Source organism: Chiloscyllium plagiosum, unplaced genomic scaffold, assembly GCF_037043375.1.
Source record: "Chiloscyllium plagiosum isolate Xiang-an unplaced genomic scaffold, Cpla_swu_hap1 HiC_scaffold_17, whole genome shotgun sequence".
In the NCBI taxonomy this organism is placed as follows: Eukaryota; Metazoa; Chordata; class Chondrichthyes; order Orectolobiformes; family Hemiscylliidae; genus Chiloscyllium; species Chiloscyllium plagiosum.
In genome coordinates, this window is record NW_028270155.1 from 57,245,601 (window position 1) to 57,266,390 (window position 20,790).

The 20,790-nt window shown below is 39.3% G+C and overlaps 1 protein-coding gene across 6 annotated transcripts in view; it reads left to right on the forward strand.

Annotated features, from left to right (window-relative positions):
- Window positions 1–20,790, forward strand: part of zdhhc1 (zDHHC palmitoyltransferase 1) — a 61,801-nt gene continuing 41,011 nt past the window's right edge. For 2 of the 6 annotated variants that reach the window (XM_043707108.2, XM_043707110.2), the window contains exons 1-3: window positions 1–82; window positions 12,469–12,687; window positions 19,698–19,873. In XM_043707108.2, coding sequence (XP_043563043.2) covers window positions 12,469–12,687; window positions 19,698–19,873 — 395 coding nt within the window. In that variant the 5' untranslated portion in view covers window positions 1–82. The other 4 variants (XM_043707109.2, XM_043707112.2, XM_043707111.2 and 1 more) reach the window with 4 other exon arrangements.

The window sequence follows — 20,790 nt, forward strand, 5'->3', positions numbered from 1 at the left end:
GGGGAGGGAGCCTGGAGTGGAGAATGCGGCGGCGGTAACCATGGACGACAGCGTGCGGAGCGGCCCTCACCCCCGCTGAAAGGTAGTCATCATGTGGCAGCTTTTTTTCCGAACCGGCGGCAATGAGTTTCACCGGCCTCACTCACCTGTGTCTTCGGGGGTCGATGGTGGTTGTGCTGCAATATAAAGGGATTCTCCACTACTTAAACCTAAACGTGCCCCCGCTTCCACCCCCCCCCCCCCCCCCCAGCACCCCGAGCCGGTTCGTGTTGGCGGCGATTAGGTCTCACGATGCTCGCCCCACGATTTCTATAGTAATCAGTTGGACTGGTTTCTATCTGACGTAGAGCTAGGCCAGAGCCTCTGTGAACGGCACCATTTCTGTGTCACTAACTCAGATGCCAATAGTCCCAGTGAACTACATTATGTCGCTTCCCCTGTGATGCTTGTGCATAATTCTTCTTGATATGCAATAAACTATAGTTTGCGTTGAGAGAAGGACGAGAAGTACGCCGCAACGTGCTGTTATTGAGCAAAGAATAAGCATTTATGGATTAGCTTTATCGGAGAGTAACAGGAACGCTCCAAGGTGTTTCATAGAGGTGTCATTATAGCAATGGATAGTGACGCAATGAAAGATACCACTTGGAAAAGTGAATGAAGGTTGATCGAACAAGTGAAGGATCTTGAATAGAAGAGAGATAACGAGAGACTCGGGCTAAAGGAGAGATTTTGAATATGATTTTCATAAGGTGATTAAGGTGATTTAGTAATTTTAACTGAGATCTCTTAAGCCTTCATTTGTGTTAGAACTGTGGCATAATCGGGTTTACATTGAGACTAACCTGGTGGTGTAAATATTGAGTCAGGGCTTCTCTTCATTTTGGAAGGGTCCAGAACCTCCTATTTGTTCTGGAGTTGCGTTCAATTGTGGATTTTAACAAAGATTAAATTTCCTATGCAATGTGATGACTTACCCATTTATATTTAAGCATAATCTTTTTAGCACTTGCATTTACATTGTAATATACCACTGAAACAATTGTAAATGTTTTACTTCTGAGCTGTGGTTTTATTAATAAAAACATCCTGGAGGATTATCTGTTGCAGAATAAATGGTAATATCTTTAACATAAAATTGATGACTTGTTATGAGAATTGGGGAAGGGAACCTGCCATCATCATATTTAATTTTAGACTAATACGTTTGCAGTTAGAACCTAACAAGCTACTCAACTGTATTCAAAAAGACATCACACCAATATCACCTCCAGGGCAATTAGGGATGGATGCTAGTAGTGTCTACATCGTGTCAAGTTTTTTTAAAATTCAGAGCACCTCACAGTATTTGCTTTTAGGATTGGGAATTTATGTTTGTACCTAGCAGGAGATCCACCTTTTCTACTTTCTTTTTAACTGAGAAACTGATTAGAAATTACCAAGAATATGTTGTCCTAATAGATTGTGACACGACCTTATTGTTTTAAGTAGGCTTGGTGGATATTTTTAGTGAATTGATTCTCCTGTCTATGCAAGTTTCCAATATTGTATTGCTGTCAATCAATTTGCCTCAGTCACAAATAGCAGTCTTAAAAGTTTTGCAGCACTTTCAGCATTTTATTGTAAAGTTTACGATTTTTGATGACACGATGTCAAATTATTGTAATATTTATAATAAATAACACTAAATTATCTTATAGCATTGTGCAGAGCTTGTAGTTCATGGTAGGTCAAGCTAATTTTTACAGAAGGAACCCCACCTTCAAATTTACGTCCTTCTGATGTGAAAAGTTTGGCCTGCAGTAGATTTGTTTGGGACATGTATGATCCAGTCATGAAAAAATCCCTATAAAGGGCTAGTACTCACTATTAAGGGAGAAGTTGCAGTTGTTAGAGTGATTTTGTCCACAAAGGCACAACAGGTATGAGTAACAGATTCAAATTATTTCCTTGTTATAATAAATATTTTGCATTTATAAATTATTTTAAAAATGGCTACTATTAACAACTGAGCATGAAATAGAGGCAAGGTTTACTTTCTGCATTGTATTCAAAGAGGATAGTACTGCAGTGATGCACCAGGTTTTTCGAGTGAAATATCTGAATTGTTTTATGGTTATTTCAACTCAGATTATAAATCGCAAGCTGAAGAATCCTTTCTAGTTTGGTAGTTACCTTGAGAAATGAATTTGACAATACAGGTTTACTGTAGAAATTCAATACAATTCTTAAGTACAAGAACTTATTTGATATCTTGGGACTGCAGTTGTAATTTAGCCCATCACAGCATTAAGTCATTATTAGATCAGTGTTAATTAACTATTATTTGCCTATTCAGTGTCTGTTTAGTAAAGTGAACCAATTTATTTATAACTTTGAAGACTAAATTGAAATATTGATGTGACATACACTTGTCCAGTGTCTAAATATCATCACCAACCAGGGTTTGCAGTTGACGAATCCAGATATCTTGATAAGTCTTCCTTAAAGTTCTAAATGGGAAAATATATGCTTAAAGTTTTGGGTCATTGAAACCCTTTCAAGATTGATCAGAAGCTCAGCTGGTATCTATGATAAGATAATGCTACTTGGTCTGTTGAGTATCTCCAGCATTTTTTTATTAATATGTCAGATTTCCATAATCTGCGGAATTTTGCCTTTATATAATTTGACAAAATCCTTTGCAAAGATCCAAATATTTATCTCATAATCAGGTCTGTACTTTTAAAATATGTTTTAAAGTAATTTGTAAAATAATTTGCAGTTATATAAAACTTTGTCTTCCTGAGGTGGTGAAATGCTTTACAATCATTGAAATACTTTTGAGTTGTAGTCATTGTAAATAATTTACGATAATTTGATCTCGTTCAGTTGTGTTCTTTGAGGGATAAATATTGACCACGAGAAAACACCCATGTTGATTTTTATTACAGTCATGAGATATGTTAATCCACCTTACAGGGTAAACAAATGCTTGGTCACATTTGAATGAGGAGAACCCCAAAAATGCAATACTTGTTTAGTGCTGTACTGAAGTGTCAGATTTTGATTTCAGAAGTGGGTCATGAAGCCACAATCTTCTGAAGCAGGTGCAAGAATGCTGCCACACGCGCAGCTGATAGCATTTCAATTGAGTCAAGATAATTTCACTTTCTATTTTTACAAATTTGTGGAATAAAGTGAGGATTGTGATGATGCTATGGCTTTAAGAGGTGTATCTTGTCCTTTCTTTAAATGAAGAGGTTGAGACCAATTTGCTGAATGGTCTATTCCAAGCCAATAAAGTAAACTGCTTGTGAGGCCTTGGGTTTTTAAAAAAAGTTAGAACAATAGAAGCAGTATGAATGGATAGAGTCAGGCTCCCACACCAGTAGGATTTTAGTTCAGCTTTCAGTAGTTATTGGTGTTTTGAAGCTGCCATACATCACTCCCTCATACAGCAAAGCACTTGAGTTCTTTCTCCCTTTGCCAGAATTTTCTCTTGATAATCCATCCTCCTGGACTGGAGAAACATTGTATGTGAGACAATCTATTTTTACTGAATTTACCTTTGCCAATGAGATGTCACTATATTGGAACAGTTGCTGTTTAGTAATTAGATCATCTATTATTTTGTGAAGTTTTCAATAGAATTGGACCAGTTCTTTTTTCTGTTGTTTGTATTTTAACTGTGGAATAAGAATAGAATGTGTTTTGCTCAAAGCCGAGTAGTGTAACCAGTTCAATTATGTCTGAAACACAGCACCTTACAGTTGCCGATAAATAAAAAGTTAGTGTCTAGGCTAACTCCTTGATATATTTGAAGGGGGTTGGACCTGACCCATAACAGGACCACTGTCCAAATATTGAGATAATCCTGCTGCTTTTTCCAACCCCTGCCGCAGCCTCTTAACTGTTGGAATATGTCAGCTAACCAAGGGAAATTACTATAATTAATATGGAAGATGAATTTTGTTCCGACACAGCAAAATAAATAACATGCAAGTAAATTCACAAAACAAGTATTTCCTGCAGAAAAATCTGTTATTTGGCTCTCTGCTAGATCAATTCAGAAACAATCCCAAATACCCTGGTCTCTCCTCATAACTCCTGATTCAAATATTTATTCATTTTCCTTAAAATACGCAATTAACTCTGCCTCAGCATTCCCAGTGACAAAGCATATTATGATTCAACCACTGCATGCTGTTTGAAAATTTTAAGTACTAATCTCTCAACACTGATTCTGCAATAAGGGAATTAAACTTTCCTGTGTTAAATGTCCCATTCACCCTCTCTGCAATGGAATGTACCAATGTCACCAGACTCTCTCCTTTTAGCTATAATTTCCCAACCACAAGATGTTTAATATCAAAATCTATAATGCCATTTCTATAAGGGAGTACTCTAAATTGTGCCCAATATTCCAAACTTGGCACAATCAATTAAATGTACAAGTCTATTAAATAGGAATCAAGAGTTGTAATTGGTGCATTGATAGTGATTTTATGTTCAGTAAAGCACACAAAACTTCTTGACATAGCAAGGATCATGCAATTTATAAAATATGATGACTTCCAAGCTCAATTGGGAAGCAATTTGCTAAAACCTATCTGGTGACAGAAAGAAATAAGAAAATGTAATACCCCGAGATCCCTTCATGAAGTTTCTTGGGATTAAGATTCTGATTTCAAATTCTGTCTCTATGAAAATCCCGTCTAGAGAGCAACAATACAGATGTGCAATATAGACCAAGGATTATTAATTCATGAGCTTTCCAGGTCTCATGGATGGGTGGGTGAATTTGTCCCCAAGAGTTGCAAATGCCTTAAAAAAATTCTATCACTGGGACAACCAGTCAGAGAAAAGTTGCCTTCTAAGTTAAATAGAATTGATGAGAAGTTACTCATTTACTAACCAATCTAAGGTTGGTTCTCTTCTGTCAAGAACAAACAGAGAAACAGCCTGTGATTGGAGCAGTTGGAAAGTAAGAGAGTTGCTGGGGGGCTGTCTGCTCTGGGGAAGAGGATAGTCACAAGGGGTATAGTGGGAATAGCTAAGTTCAAGAGACATGGTGGTTAGGCGGTGCAAGGCACAAGAAGGTGGGAGAGGATGAGTAGGGGCAAGTGGTGTTGGGGAGGAGTAGAGTGCAAAAGAGAGATGAAGGAAAGGAGGATGGAAGAGTGGTAGGGGAGGAGGCAGAGGGGTGGTGGAGGAGAAGGGTGCAAGAGAGTTCCTGGAGAAGGAGGAGACAGATGAAAGTTGAGGGGGAAAGTGGGTTGGCAGGATGGGTTTCCAGTCCTGTCTTTAGTTATCTTCTAATATCATCAACTTTGCTTCCAATTTCCATCTATCCCTCGTCTTTACATGATCCAGTTCCAGTTCTTCCTTTCAAATCCTTGACTTCTCTCTCACCATTTCTGGGAGTAGATTCTTCATCGGTATTTGCCTTTTATCCATTGAGACAGATACCATGAGTAGACTCCTTCCCATCCTGTTTCACAGTGACAATTGCTCAATATTCCTAGCTGCTTTTTCTGTCTTTTCCATCAGCTGTTTCAATGTTACCATCTTTCGCGTTAATGCTTCCTTTTCCTTATCTGAAGATTCCTTTCTACAGTGGTTAACTGGGCCATCAACCAAGTTTATCTCATTTCTGTAATTTTGATCACTTGCCTTTCTTATCATCCCAGGAGTGCAATATGATCATTGTTTTAGGAGCAAATTGCCGCAGATGCTGGAATCTGCACTGAAAACAAAAAATGCTGGTAATCACAACGTGTCAGGCAGCATCCATGACTTCTTCAGAGCTCAAATGAAGAGTCATCTACACTTGCTCTTTCCTATGGATGTTGCCTGATTTGCTGTAATCTCCAGCGTTTTTTGTTTTCATCATCATAGTTATCCTTCCCTTCAGCCTCTGTATTCAATGGATTATCTTCTGCCATTACTGTCACCACAGAACACATCCTCCCATAACTAGGCCCAACTCTTTTTCAGCCTTCTAAAATTATAGTTTCCCTCTGAAATCCCCTTGTGTACTCTTATATTGTCCTTGCACCTTCCCCATCACTTTCCTTTTAACTGTTCAGGATCCCAACTTGGGATGCTGAACTAAATCATTGTTCCACAATGTGGCCTTCTCAGCAGAGGTAGAATCTCAGATTGGGCAATCACTTTGCTGATCATGTTTGCTTAGCTCTTAGTGTTTGATTTTGTTCATTCATGGATGTGGCATTTGCTGGCTTGACCAGACTCTATTGCCCACTCTGAATTACCCTTGAAGGTGGGGTTCAGCTGTCTTCTGAAACTGCTGCAATCCATCTGGTGTAGGTAGACTCTTGTTAAGGAGGGAGTTTGAGGATTTTTACTCATGTCACTGTTACTTTAGTGTTACCATCCTGACTTGGAAATAGTAAGTGGCCTGGAAGGGAGCTTACAAATGGTGGTCTCATGCTGTTGTCCTTCCAGATGATAGTGAACATGGGTTTGGAAGGTGCTGTCCAAGGAAACTTGGTGAATTTTTAGTGTATGTTGTCGGTGGTACGCACTGCTGGTACTGTGTCGGTGTTGGAAGGCATGAATGTTTGATGATGTGGTGCCATTCAAGTGGATTGCTTTCTCCTGGATGGTGTCAAGCTTCTTGAGTGTTAGTGGAGCTGTACTTTCCAGGGAAGAGGGGAGTATTCCATCACATTCCTGACTTGTGCCTTGTAGATGGTAAATAGGCTTTAGGAAGTCAGGAAGTGAATGATATGCCCTAGAAGCCCATAGCCTTAGCAGTATCCAGTGTCTTCATGTGGAGTGAATCGAATTGGATGAAGACTGATACCAATAACGCTGGGGCAACTGGAAGAGGCCAAGATAGATCATCCTCTTGGCACTTCTGGCTGAATTGGCAATGTCAGTGGACATGTACTCTGGAGGTGTAAGCTAATACTATGGGAACCCAGATTTGAAACCCATTATGGCATGAAATAAATTCATATTTATTACCTGAAATCTAAAGGTAACCTCAGTGATGGTGATTATGAGCACTATCATTAATTGGTGTTGTAAAAACTCAACTGGTTCACAAATGTCCTTCTTAGGAAAGAAAGTCTTACCTAGTCTGGCTCATGTAACTTCAGACCCATAATAATATGGTTAAGTCTTAACTTTCCTCTGAAATAGTCTAGCAAGCCACTTATTTTAAGGACACTTAAAGGTAGGCAACACATAAAGTCATAGAGATGTACAATTTGGAAATAGATCCTTTGGTCCAATTTGTCCATGCAAACCAAATATCATAAACTAATCTAGTCCCATTTGCCAACGTTTGGCCCATATCTAAACTCCTCCTATTCATATACCCATCCCAGATGCCTTTTCATTGTTGTAATTATTGGCCTTCCCCCTAATGGAATAAAACAGAAACTGACTGTGTTTGTAAGACACCTTTAAATGTATTGTCATTGCCCAAAGCCCATCAAAGATGCACTCGCAAACATAGATGTGCCTTGAGGTGATTCCAAACATTGGAATAGTTGAAACTTGTGGTGATAAAGATATAGTCATAGAGTCACAGTCATGCACGTGTATAACATGGAAACAGACCCTTTGGTTTAACTTGTCCACGCCGACCAGATATTCTAAATTAATCCAGTCCCATTTGCCAGCATTTGGTCTATATCTCTCTATGATAGAAAATTTCAGCAGTTGATGAACTGAGCCATTTGGTAGTACAATCCATTAATTTTATGCTTTCCGGTGGTGAGGAACTTGAAAAGAATACAGAAGTGAGGACGCTGGTAACATTCTTAGATGCAGCATAAATGTTGGATATTGTATGAGCTCATTCGGGCTTATTTTTTATCAGCATTCAATGCCCATTTTCTCTGCAAATGGTCTCTAAACTGGTGGAAATAGTAGTGCGGCCACCCCTATGCTCTCAGATGAGTAAATGGTGACTGTTTTTGTTTGGCTTATAAGGGGTTTCCCTTGCAAGGTTCTTTGCAAATCATCACAGATGTTCTTCCATCTGGTCAATTTTAAGACTAATATTCGTCAGGGGAAGGAGGGTAAACTTAAATTTCACCCATCTTAGTGCCATTTTTGAAGGGACTTTAATATGCCTAGCATTGTCTGTATCCTGTCAACAGCTAAAGGGAGTGTCTAGTGTAATTGCAGAGCTGCTCTCCCATAATGGCAACAAAGTATTCCTGTAAACTGCACAGTAATCTGAAAATTAGTTAGTTGTGCAAAAAGAACTTTTGAGGAGGACAACAGTCAAATGAATCTACGATACACTCCAAAAGTAGAAGATGCATCAATGTTGCCCTAATTTATTGAGATTATTCATCTTGTCTGTGTTGTCCTGTGTTTATCTGCAAACATTCCCCCTGGAATTTGGCACCAGGAACATGGTGCAGCACACTCTGCTAATTGCCACTTTCCTTGAGATTCTATTGTTTCGCTGCCAGTGATTCTCTGTGAATTGGTGCCTTGACTCGGCTTTGCCTAGTGTTTGTGTGAGTGTGGATGGCAGTATTTGCTGAGACCAGTAACTACATGCATGCATTCATTTGGGAATGCATATGTCAACGTGTGATATTACACGTGATGTCGTACACAAGTGTTGTATTGTGCATATGCAGAGAAGTGTGTATGATTTTGACCAGATTTAGTGATGGGGAGAGGAGACACAAGCCGCAGGCAGGGGTGGGGGTCCTTGGGAATGAGAAGGGAAGAGGACCCAGAAACCAAGGGATGGGGGTGACAAAGATCTCTGAATGCGTGATTCAAGGCAGCTCAAAATGCACAAGGCGTCAGCAAATGCAATCTACATAAGTTGGGGCTTGTGATCACAGCCTGTCAATTTTTGTATGTTCAAGGAGCTCCTTTTATTGATATTAGATGTTCAACAGTTGTGATTTGTCTAATCCACTTTCTCTTTCCCCTGCTTCTCCTCTTCCCCTCCCCACTGGTATTAGTGAGACTACAGATGCTAGAAATATGAAATCCAAACAGCAAATGCTGGAGAAATTCAGTAAGAACAGAGAAGATGGTAAAAGAGGGGAAGTTGTGGCATTGTTAGTCAAGGACAGTATTATGGTGGCAGAAAGGAGGTTTGAGGACTCCTATACTGAGGTAGTATGGGCTGGAGTTAGAAACAGGAAAGGCAAGGTCACTCTATTGGGAGTTTTCTATGGTCTCCAAATAGTTCCAGAGATGAAGAGGAAAGTATAGCAAAGATGATTCTCAATAAGAGCGAGAGTTACAAGGTAGTTGTTATGGGAAACTTTAACTTTCCAAATATGGACTGGGAATCTATAGTTCAAGTACTTTAGATGGATCAGTTTTTGTTCAATGTGTGCAGGAGAGTTTTCTAACAGAGTATGTAGACAGGCCAACAAGGGGCAATGCCATATTGGATTTAGTACTGGGTAATGAACCCAGCCAGGTGTTAGCTTTGGGGGTAGGTGAACACTTTGGTGATAGTGACCACAATTCGGTTTTGTTTGCTTTAGCAATGGAAAGGGATAGGTATGCACCGCAGGGCAAGAGCTAAAGCTTGGGGAAAGGCAATTATGATGCGATCCAGCCAGCTTTAGGATGCATAGGATGGGGAAGGAAACTGCAAGGGATGGGCACAATAGAAATGTGGAGCTTATCAAGGACACGCAATGGCTACTTCTTGAATATGTATGTACCTGTCAGGGAGGGAGGAAGTGGTTGAGTGAGGGAACTGTGGTTTACTAAAGAAGTTGAATCTCTTGTCAAGTGGAAGGAGGAGGCTTATGTTAGGATGAGACGTGAAGGCTCAGTTAGGGCTCTTGAGAGTTACAAGATAGCCAGGAAAGACCTAAAGAGAGCTAAAAAGAGCCAGGAGGGGACATGAGAAGTTGTTGACGGATAGGATCAGGGTAAACCCTAAGGCTTTCTATAGGTATTTAAGGAATAAAAGATGACTAGAATAAGATTAGGGCCTGTCAAGGATAGTAGTGGGAAGTTGTGCGTGGAGAATAGGGAAGCTCTAAATGAATATTTTTCATCAGTATTCACACTGGGAAAAGACAATGTTGTTGAGGAGAATACTGAGATACAGACTACTAGACAAGATGGGATTGAGGCTCATAAGGAGGAGGTGTTAACAATTCTGGAAATTGTGAAACTATCCTCTGGACCAGATGGGATTTATCCTAGGATTCTCTGGGAGGCCAGGAAGGAGTTTGCAGAGCCTTTGGCTTTGATCTTTATGTCATCATTACCTGCAGGAATAATGCTGGGAGACTGGAGGATAGCAGATGTTGTTCCCTTGTGCAAGAAGGGGAATACAGACAAGCCTGGTAACTATAGACCAGTGAGCCTTACTTCAGTTATGGGTAAAGTGTTGAAAAAGGTTATAAGAGATAGGATTTATAATCATGTAGAGAGGAATAAGTTGATTATGGATAGTCAACACGGTTTTGTGAAGGGTAGGTTGTGCCTCACAAAACTTTATTGAGTTCTTTGAGAAGGTGACCAAACAGGTGGATGAGGGTAAAGCGGTTGATGTCGTGTCTATGTATTTCAATAATGTATTTGATAAGGTTCCCCACGGTAGGCTATTACACAAAATATGAAAGCATGGGTTTAAGGGTGATTTATTAGTTTTGATAAGAAATTGGCTAGCTGAAAGAAGACAGAGGGTAGTGGTTGATGGGAAATGTTCATCCTGGAGTTCAGTTACTCATGTACTGCACGGATCTGTTTTGGGTGTGCAATACCTCACTGCTGTTTGTCGTTTTTATAAATGACCTGGATGAGGGCGTAGAAGGATGTTTTAGTAAATTTGCAGATGACACTAAGGTCGGTAGAGTTGTGGATTGTGCTGAAGGATGTTGTAGGTTACAGAGGGGCATAGATAAGCTACAAAGGGGCTTAGATAAGCTGCAGAGTTGGGCTGAGAGATGGCAAATGGAGTTTAATGCAGAAAAGTGTGAGGTGATTCACTTTGGAAGGAGTAACAGGAATGCAGAGTACTGAGTTAATGGTAAGATTCTTGGTAATGTAGATGAACAGAGAGATCTCAGTGTCCCTGTACATAGATCCCTGAAAGTTGCCACCCAGGTCGATCAGTTGTTAAGAAGGCATACGGTGTGTTAGCTTGTATTAGTAGAGTAGTTGAGTTTTGGAGCCATGAGGTCATGGTGCAGCTGCACAAAACTCTGATGTGGCCGCACGTGGAGTATTGTATACATTTCTGGTCACTGCATTACAGGAAGAATGTGGAAGCTTTGGAATGAGTTCAGAGGAGATTTTCTAGGATGTTGCCTGGTATGGAGGGAAGGTCTTATGACATAAGGCTAATGAACTTGAGGATGTTTTTGTTACAGAGAAGAAGGTTGACTGGTGACTTAATTGAGACATATAAGATAATCAGAGGATTAGATAGGGTGGACTGTGAGAGCCTTTTACCTTGGATGGTGATGGCTAGCACGAGGAGACATAGCTTTAAATTGAGGGGTGATAGATATAGGATAGATGTCAGAGGTAGTTTCTTTACTCAGAGTAGTAGGGGTGTGGAATGCCCTGCCTGCAACAGTAGCAGACTCGTCAGCTTTAAGGGCATTTAAATGGTCATTGGATAGGCATATGGGTGAGAATGGAATAGTATAGGTTAGATGAGCTTCGGATTGGTTTCACAGATTGGCGCAACATCGAGGGCTGTGCTGTAATGTTCCATGTTCTGTGTTCTAAATTCCGCAGGCCTGGCAGAATCTGGGAGAGACAAACAGAGTTAATATTTTGAGACTGACATGACTTTTTGTTCAGAACTTGACAGTCAGTATTTCGACCCTCTGTGTGCTTCACATAGAAGGAGCCAGTTGGAAGTTTAACATTAGGGTTCACTGTTTTATTCTAGTTCATTGTTTGGTTTTGTTTCCATTGTATGAGAAGCATTGTCCATGAATGTTCTGTAATGTTCTCGTTTACTTGGGCATTGTATTTTCTTCTTTTACTTGTGAAGTTCTAGGTTTGTGGCTGGCTCAGAGTGTTTTGCTGTCTCCTGCTGTTGTTGGTACTTGGTTCGGTATGGGCATTTTAGGAGGTTAGTGCGAATTCATATTATGCAGCAATATCCTTTGGTGAAGGAAACTTGCTGACCATTCCCTGGCTCTTAATTGCCGTATGAATTGCCTTCATAAGCCATTCAGTTGCAACAAACTGTGATCCTGAAGTGATTCAAATTGATAGTCTTCTGCCATTTTCTCAAAGGATGGACAGTAAATGCCAACCTTGTCAACAAAGCCAATGAATAAATTAAAGATCATCATCCTGAAATATATGTAAATAGTCATAGCTGATAAAATTATTTTAAACTTACTATGTGGACATTGAGACTTCATGTTGAGACAAAAGTAATTTAAAGCAGGATGGCCCTGCAGTACACAAGCTGTATTACCATGTTAGTATTGAGATGAAGAATATTGCTTGCACAACTGACTTTTCAATATTACCTTGCAGATGAATTTCATCAACAAGAATAGCAATAAGACTGCACCAGAGAGGAATGTACATACTTCAACAGCGGACAGCCATCATCGCTCAAGGACCAATGGCTGGACCTGGCCACTGCATCCATATCAGATAATTTGTTGGGTCATTTGGCTGTTCTTTGTTATTGTTGTGTTTGGTATATTTATACCTCTTCTTCCATCTCATTGGGTACCAGCTGGCTACATTGTATCTTTTTTTATATGGAAATATAACACACTCTTGTCTGTTTATGCACAGCTTATTCCAGAGATTGATATTTCTGACCAAATTGTTTGCACTGTGTCTAATTCAGGAAGTAGGGACACATTCTCCACAATTGTACAAATCATTTCTGCTCCAGTTGTGTTAGGCCTTTGACAGTTTGCCTCTTGACAGAAAAATCTAGTTCAGAAATGGGACAGAAAATTACACAGTTTATGTAAAGACAAATAATACCAAATCAATATAAATTTTAAAATGAGAATGAATGCTAGGCCAAAGTGTGCAGTGATCTGTCTTTAATATATAGGAAGTCTTCCTTTATTAACTTGTGGAGGTTTAGCAAATTTTGGTGTAGTGATGCACAATATAAATTTTTAAAGGGAATACAAGGGCGTTGTCACTGCACGGTCCGAATTACTGAAGATTGCCATCTGCTGATGTATGGAAACAAATGATCTTGGGCTCTGACCTGACTTTCAATTGTGCAATATGTTTTTTTTAACTTCAACAGTTTGTTTGTACCTGGTAGATGGATCCAAAAAATATAATAAAAGATTTATTTGTTGATGAAGAGCAAGGATTGATTTTGGTTTAGAATTAAAGGCAAAGTGGAGCCCATCTCTCAAAGGTTCGTCCATACCTGCAAATGGCTATTTTATATTATACTGTATTGCATTTCAATTTGCATACGAATCAACTTAAATGTACTCTGAAACGGAACCTGTTTATAAGCCGGGGGCTGCCTATGCAGTCAAATAAGTGCTACTTAAAGATGAAATTGCATAAACCTAATTTCCTAACTCATTCTATCCTACTTTCTAGTCACTGTCTGACACTGAGCCAGACAGTTTGCAACCTTGGCATCTCAGCTCATCCTAGGTGAGCATCCAGCCTCATGTCCTCTTTATCACCAAGAGTGCCTATTTCTAGTTTTGTAACTTTGGACACCTGCCCAGTTTGCTCATCTGGTGAAATCTTAATCCATGAGTTTGTCATCTCGAAAGTTAATTGTTCCAGTTCTTTTCTAACTGACATTCACACCTTGCAAACATGAGTTCATCCAGACTGTATCCATTACCACTTTGTTTCCTGCTCAACATTGTTTCCTAGATGTGCAATACCTCAATTTTTTGTTTAGTATCCTCACCCAGTTTTCAAATTCTTTAGCGTTCTCAGGCACTTCAATTGTTGTAATCTACACCAGCCCTATGCCTATCCAAAACTTGTGCTCCCTCAGCCCTCACATCTTGAGCATTGATTTTTGTTGCATTGCTGTTGGAAACTGTATGCAGGTCTGAAATTTAAGCTCTGAAATTCCCTTCTTAAATCCTCTCTTTTAAGATAGTCCTTAAAACCATCAATTTTGGTCACTTTTCTAATATAAAAAAGTTCAGATTTTGTTTGATAACCTACCTGTTAAGTATCTTGATGTTTTCCAATGTATTCAAATAACTTCGACAAGGTGCCACATGGGAGACTGACTGAGAAGGTTAAAGCACATGGAAGTGTGAGAAACTTAATGAGATGGATCAGAAATTGGTTGAGTAGTGGGACACAAAGGGTAATGGTAGAAAACTGTTTGAGTGATAATGATCTAGATGAAAATGTGAAGGGAATGTTAAGCAAGTTTGCAGACAACACTTTGATTGGTAGAGTGGTTAATAGTGAAGAAGATGGTTGTAGGTTACAGGAAGGTGTGTTGGTCAGATGGGCAGAGCTGTGGAAGAAGTATTAATCCTTGATACATACAAAATGATGGACTTTGGAAGAAGAAACAAGATTAGGGATTATTAATGAATGAAAGACACTGTGTAGCTCAGAGGAATCTTGGGATAATTATTCACAGATCCCAGAAATCAGCAGAGCATGTGAATAAGATAGTTAAGGCAAATTGAACACTTGCTTTCATCAGTCGTGGCATAGAGTATAAGAGTAAGGTGGTAATGTTGTAGTTATACAGAGTATTGGTCAGGCCACAGCAGGAGTACGGTGTGGGGTTTTGGTGACCTCTCTGCAGGAAGGATGTGATAGCACTAGACGGGGTACAATGGGAAGTTCACCAGGATTTTGACTGGGATGGAGTAATTGTGCTGTAAGAGAGATTAGATAGGTTTGGATTGTTTTCTTTAGAGCAAAGAAGGCTGAGCGGTGATTATATAAAATTGAGAGAGGTATGGATAGGGTGAGTAAGGAGCAGCTGTTCCCCTTGGTAGAGGGGTCATTTCAGGAGAGGGCTTAGTTTTTAGAGTAAAGGGCAGGGGATTCAGGGATTTGAGAAAAAGTTTTTTCACTCATAGGGCAATGGGAATCTGGAATTCACTGCTTGGGAAGGTAGTAAAGACATGAAACCTTACACCCTTTGAGTACTTGAAGTACCATAACACTCAACCATATGGGGCAAGTCCAGGAAACTGAGATTAGCACACCTTTAGTTATTTGGCGAAAGTAAGTATTGCAGATGCTGGAGATTAGAGTCAAGCGTGTGGTGCTGAAAAAGCACAGCAGGTCAGGCAGCATCAAAGGAGCAGGAGAATCGATGTTTCGGGCAAAAGCAGGTGAAGGGTTTTGCCTGAAACATTGATTTTCCTGCATCTTGGATGCTGCCTGACCTGCTTGTGTTTTTCCAACACCACACTCTTGACGCCTTTAGTTATTGTCAGTGCAGACTCGATGGACTGAAGGGCCTTTTCTGAGCTGTATGATAAAATGAGGAAAAAGAAATGTTGAAGATGCCACATGAATGCAAGTTGCAGTTTGCTAGAACACTAGAAGAAGCCCTTTGCTGTTGTTTCATGCCATATGTAGATAGCGCCTTGACTTCAATCTTATCTGGAAAACACCTCCACCAGTGTGTGTTAGCAGCAAATATGGTCTGAAGGAATGCCTGATTCCAATGGATGGAGGGAACAGGTGATAGATAATACGTAACTGTGGGATAACATGCAATTAATGTGTGAATGAAAAAAGAGAATCAATATTGCAGTTTTCTAAAAGATGGTGGAGAGAGGAGAGCCCGCCAATTTGAAGTGGGTGGATAGCAGCAGTCAGATATCTGATTGTTTACACATTGTAAGAAACTGTTGGACATAGTGAAAGAGGATGTTTGTCATGTTAATGCGCAAACAAAAAAGTGGAGACATTACTTATTCTCACTATTATTTTAATTGCTGTTATTATTTCAGATTGATTTCTCTAAAAAGAAAAAGAGGAATTTGTTATCCTTTAATATGGTTGGAAGGACTGCTGGCACCCTACTGGAATGAGGGAACAGATGATGACCATATTGTTTAAGAGTCAACTTGATTTGAATTGATTGTATAAATATAGTAACTCGGAGGAATTGGTGGGTTGAATTTTATGGAATGTGATTAATTGAACTAAAATTCTAACATAGACATGTGGATTTGAAATCTATTTACCTACAGTTGTCTTTTGGAATATAACATGTTCCTACCTCCAACTCCTACTTCATTGACTTATCAGCATAGATGTGCCCTTGGCTGAAGAGTATGATTCTCAGCCGGGAAACCTGAGAGTACTTTAAGGCTGAACCAAATTGTTTCTAAGTGATTTCATGTTGACTTCATGTTTTATTTTTGGCAATTCTTATTGTCAATAATTTAGATTCTAGAACAAGTATTTTCTGTGAGCAGGTTGAAAGATTTGACAAAGTATGAAGGTCTCTGGCAAATTTTATTGTGCATGCAGATGTAGATGAGTTAAAGAGGTCTGTTTGTGCTAAGGCAGCCTGGTGGCTGAAGGGTGTGGGATTACTTGCCCAGCTGTCTCTTCATAATCGCTCTTGTAGTCATCTCATTAAATAAAATGACTAATTCTTGGTTGTCAGACTGATTACAAAAAAGAGATTCACTGAGCATCATGCTTTGACATGTGCTGTAATTTTTATTTTTGCAGCAATCTTCATATGAATTCTACACACCAACTGAAAGCCCACAAAATGATTTTACAATTAGCCAATGCAATGCAGTAATTGGCTTCATGCCTTTAAATTGGAATGCATTACCAGGGATATCTATTTTATTGGAACAATTTTACAGACATTCAAGTGTCATCTGTTTGGAAATTTAACTGATGTAAAAATGTTTTTCATGTTAAATAATGGTTGTATCTTTGATATTTTGAACAGTGATTCCTGCTTAAATAAGCAACAGGCTGAAAACATTAAATTATAATGTTCTGCTTTACAAGTCATAAATTGTCATCTTGAATTGTCATTCAAACTTCTGCCTTACCTTCATCTTATATTAAATATGAACTTTCTTATTCTTTCGTGCCAATGTAAGCACTACTGGCAAGGCCAGCATTTGTTGCTCACCCCTCTCAGAATCCAATTTTTCATTATAAGATCACTGCAAGATGTGAACATTTCATAATTTGTCTAATTCAGGAAGGAAGATTAGATAGTTGAATGCCGGTAATCAACTATTTCAAAGGTGTATATTGACAATACACGTTCCTTGTTTATCTTACCATTGCAGTTAAGTTTATAATGAGAGATGATTTTATGAAGTGCATTAATTGTTTGCTATATATGCAACAAATAAACACTTGGCTGACTGACAAAGTTCATTTGAGAATATGGTCAATCTGTCTTAATTGAAATAACCTTGTGAAATTCTGGATAGATTTAGTGAGTAGTTTTACAAGTCAGACTGAGAATAGGTGTAAGTACTTTTAAATGAATAATTTTGAAATGCAATCCATATTTGTAGTTACGTTTAATGAGTGCTTTCACAAATCAGATTGTGAATGTGTGTATGTACTACTAAAATGAATAATTTTGAATGCAATCAACTTGTGGTTAAATGGCAAAATAAAATCAAGCATGAACCAAAGAAAGAACAAGAGCGTAGACTGATTAGTTCTTCAAGCTGGCTCATTGTTCAGGGCATTCATGTTTTACAGTAATTTTAAATTTAGCTATGTAGAATTTCTACCTTTTGAAACTGATTTTCTGTATTAATATTAATCTAAACAGAAAATTACATTCTCCAAACATTTGGGTTTAAACATTTGCTTCCCTTTGTAATTAGTGTCCTAAATAAATTGAGGGAATCTGCAATTTTCAGATGTGTGAAATTTGAGAATATGTTCATTGTTTGTTAGTTACAGAGAAAAACAGACATTCTCCTATTCATTACTCAGCTGGTCTTTTAGTTTGCAATTACTGCAAAAAAAGCGGGTCAATAAAGTGGTTAAAAGGACATATGGGACATTGGACTTTATTAGCCAAGGCAAATTGTTTAAGAGCAGGAAAGTTATGCTAGGACTGTATGACACGTTGGTTAGACCACAGCTAGAGTAGTGTTTGTAGTTCTGGAATCCTCATTATAGGAGGGCTATGAAAACAGTAGAGAGGGTACAGAGGAGATTTGAGCTGAAAATGTGTCGCTGGAAAAGCGCAGCAGGTCAGGCAGCATCCAAGGAGCAGGAGAATCGACGTTTCGGGCATGAGCCCTTCTTCAGGAATGAGGAGAGTGTGCCAAGTAGGTGAAGATAAAAGGTAGGGAGGAGGGACTTGGGGGAGGGGCATTGGAAATGCGATAGGTGGAAGGAGGTTAAGGTGAGGGTGATAGGCCGGAGTGGGGGTGGGGACGGAGAGGTCAGGAAGAAGATTGCAGGTTAGGAAGGTGGTGCTGAGTTCGAGGGTTGGGACTGAGACAAGGTGGGGGGGAGAGGAAATGAGGAAACTGGAGAAATCTGAGTTCATCCTTTGTGGTTGGACCTCCCCCCCCCCTTACTTCCCTCCAAGGCCCCAAGGGATCCTTCCATATCCGCCACAAATTCACCTGCACCTCCACACACATCATTTACTTCATCCGCTGCACCCGATGTGGCCTCCTCTATATTGGAGAGACAGGCCGCCTACTTGCGGAACGTTTCAGAACACCTCTGGGACACCTGGACCAACCAACCCAACCACCCCGTGGCTCAACACTTCAACTCTCCCTCCCACTTCTCATTCCTAAAGAAGGGCTCATGCCCGAAACGTCGATTCTCCTGCTCCTTGGATGCTGCCTGACCTCCTGCGCTTTTCCAGCAACACATTTTCAGCTCTGATCTCCAGCATCTGCAGTCCTCACTTTCTCCTTACAGAGGAGATTTGCCAGGATGTTGCCTGGGCTAGAGAGTTTGTCATGAAGAGAAATTAGACTGACTGGGTTTGTTTTCTTTGAGCAGAGGAGAAGGAGAGAGGACACTATTGAGAGGTATCAAATTGAGGTGCGTGGATAGGATAGACAGGAACTTTTCCCCTTGGTGGAGTGATCAATGACTAAGGGCCAATTTAAGGTAAATGGCAGGGTAGAGGAAATGTGAAGAAAACCGTTTTCACCCAGAGGGTGGTGGAAATCTGGAACTCATTGCCCATCGGGGGTGAGAGGCAGAAACCCTCATTATATCTAAATACTGTGCTTGTTAAATGTTCACTTGTGAATCTAAGGCACACAAGACTACGGACCAAGTGTTGAAAAATTGGTTTAGAATGGTTAGGTGGTTGTTTTAACCAGTGTGGATACAATGGGGTGAAGGGCCTTTTTCAGTGCTGTAGATCTCCATGACTAAATAAATAATTGGTAGTTTGATCATTTAAAATGTCTGTTAGTGAAATCGGGTCAAAGCAAATTGAAATCTGATGACGTAACATCTTGGAACTGCTTCATTATCCATGTCAGAATTATTTGTTGTTTTAATGCAATATGAATTAAGTCTATTGTGTCTTTTGATAATTATGTATACTTAAATTGCACAGTGTCAATTCTGCTCAGATATTTCATGTAAATGGCAGCTAGTGTGAGTTGCATTTGTCTAAATGTATTGCTGTATTATTCAATATTCTGTTTTGTATTAATAGTCACTATTATGTTTTATATGTCTCATTAATTTGTTCAAAAATTGATATGTGATGAATTATAATGAAACTGTGGTGTCACTATCCATATTATCGAAAACTATTTAACCTTAACCCTCCTCAGTGGCTCGGTGTTATGTTTATTTGCAACCTGATTGTTCATTTGACTTCAGCCAGCATTGACCCAGCTGATAAGAACGTTCGAGCCAAGCAGTATAATAAGCCAATTCCAATGTTTGACCGAAGCAAACGTAAACATGTTATTGAAAATCATCACTGCTATCTTTGTGACGTTGATGTGTAAGTATGCAAAATTATATTGTCAGACAGAATAATCTATTGTATACTTACTGACTGCAGTAGAAGCTGATGTTCTGTACTATCCATTGCAAGCATAATTGAATTGAACCAAACTGATTTCATGTTGACCCCTTCTGCCAGTATATCATCAATCTAAGCTCAGTTTAAATATGTGATTAGAGCCAAAACCAGCCAATAACCACAGTGACTCATCTTTGGAAAATAAATGACTGCAAGTCCAGGCTAAAAAATGAAAATTAATGCAGTTTTAATTTTTGTAGCCATTTTGATATTTGAGCATAGACTAGGAAGGCTCTAGTTTTGATGTTAGGTGTGTGATATCAGCTAGGATGCATGAATGGCCTTGGCAATCCTTGGCTAGGAAGAGGACCACTATGCCCTATTCCTGATAGTCACCCACTAACTCTTGTTAAAGAGGATATTGAGTAATCAGGCTGGAAGCTTGATGGTCTTTTCCATCATGCAAACAGTATAAAAGCTGTTCATAAAGTTTTGAGTACAATTATACATCACATCTAAATGTATAGAGTAGACATGCAAACATTTTTGACTATTAGTAGAAATTGTAGAACCTGTTTTTAATTACTGTATGTTGGGAAGGTAAAACATATTCAGTTTGCATTTTCTAATGTCCTCTCCAAGGCCCCGTCACAGTTGCCATCCTTCCCCATTGGTATTGCTTCAGAAATCATGTATTATTTATTGTGATTTGATGAATCAAACTATCTCCCTGTGACTTAAGTTTTGGAAAATATTGACCAAGTAAAGTTTTGTACAGTAGCTTCCTGCAGATGTTACATATAGATTCTGATTAAATCAGTATGCTGATTTCTGATCTACTGACATTCTAATGGTTGACAGGTTTCCCACATCACAATCCATTGGGTTTCTCCACT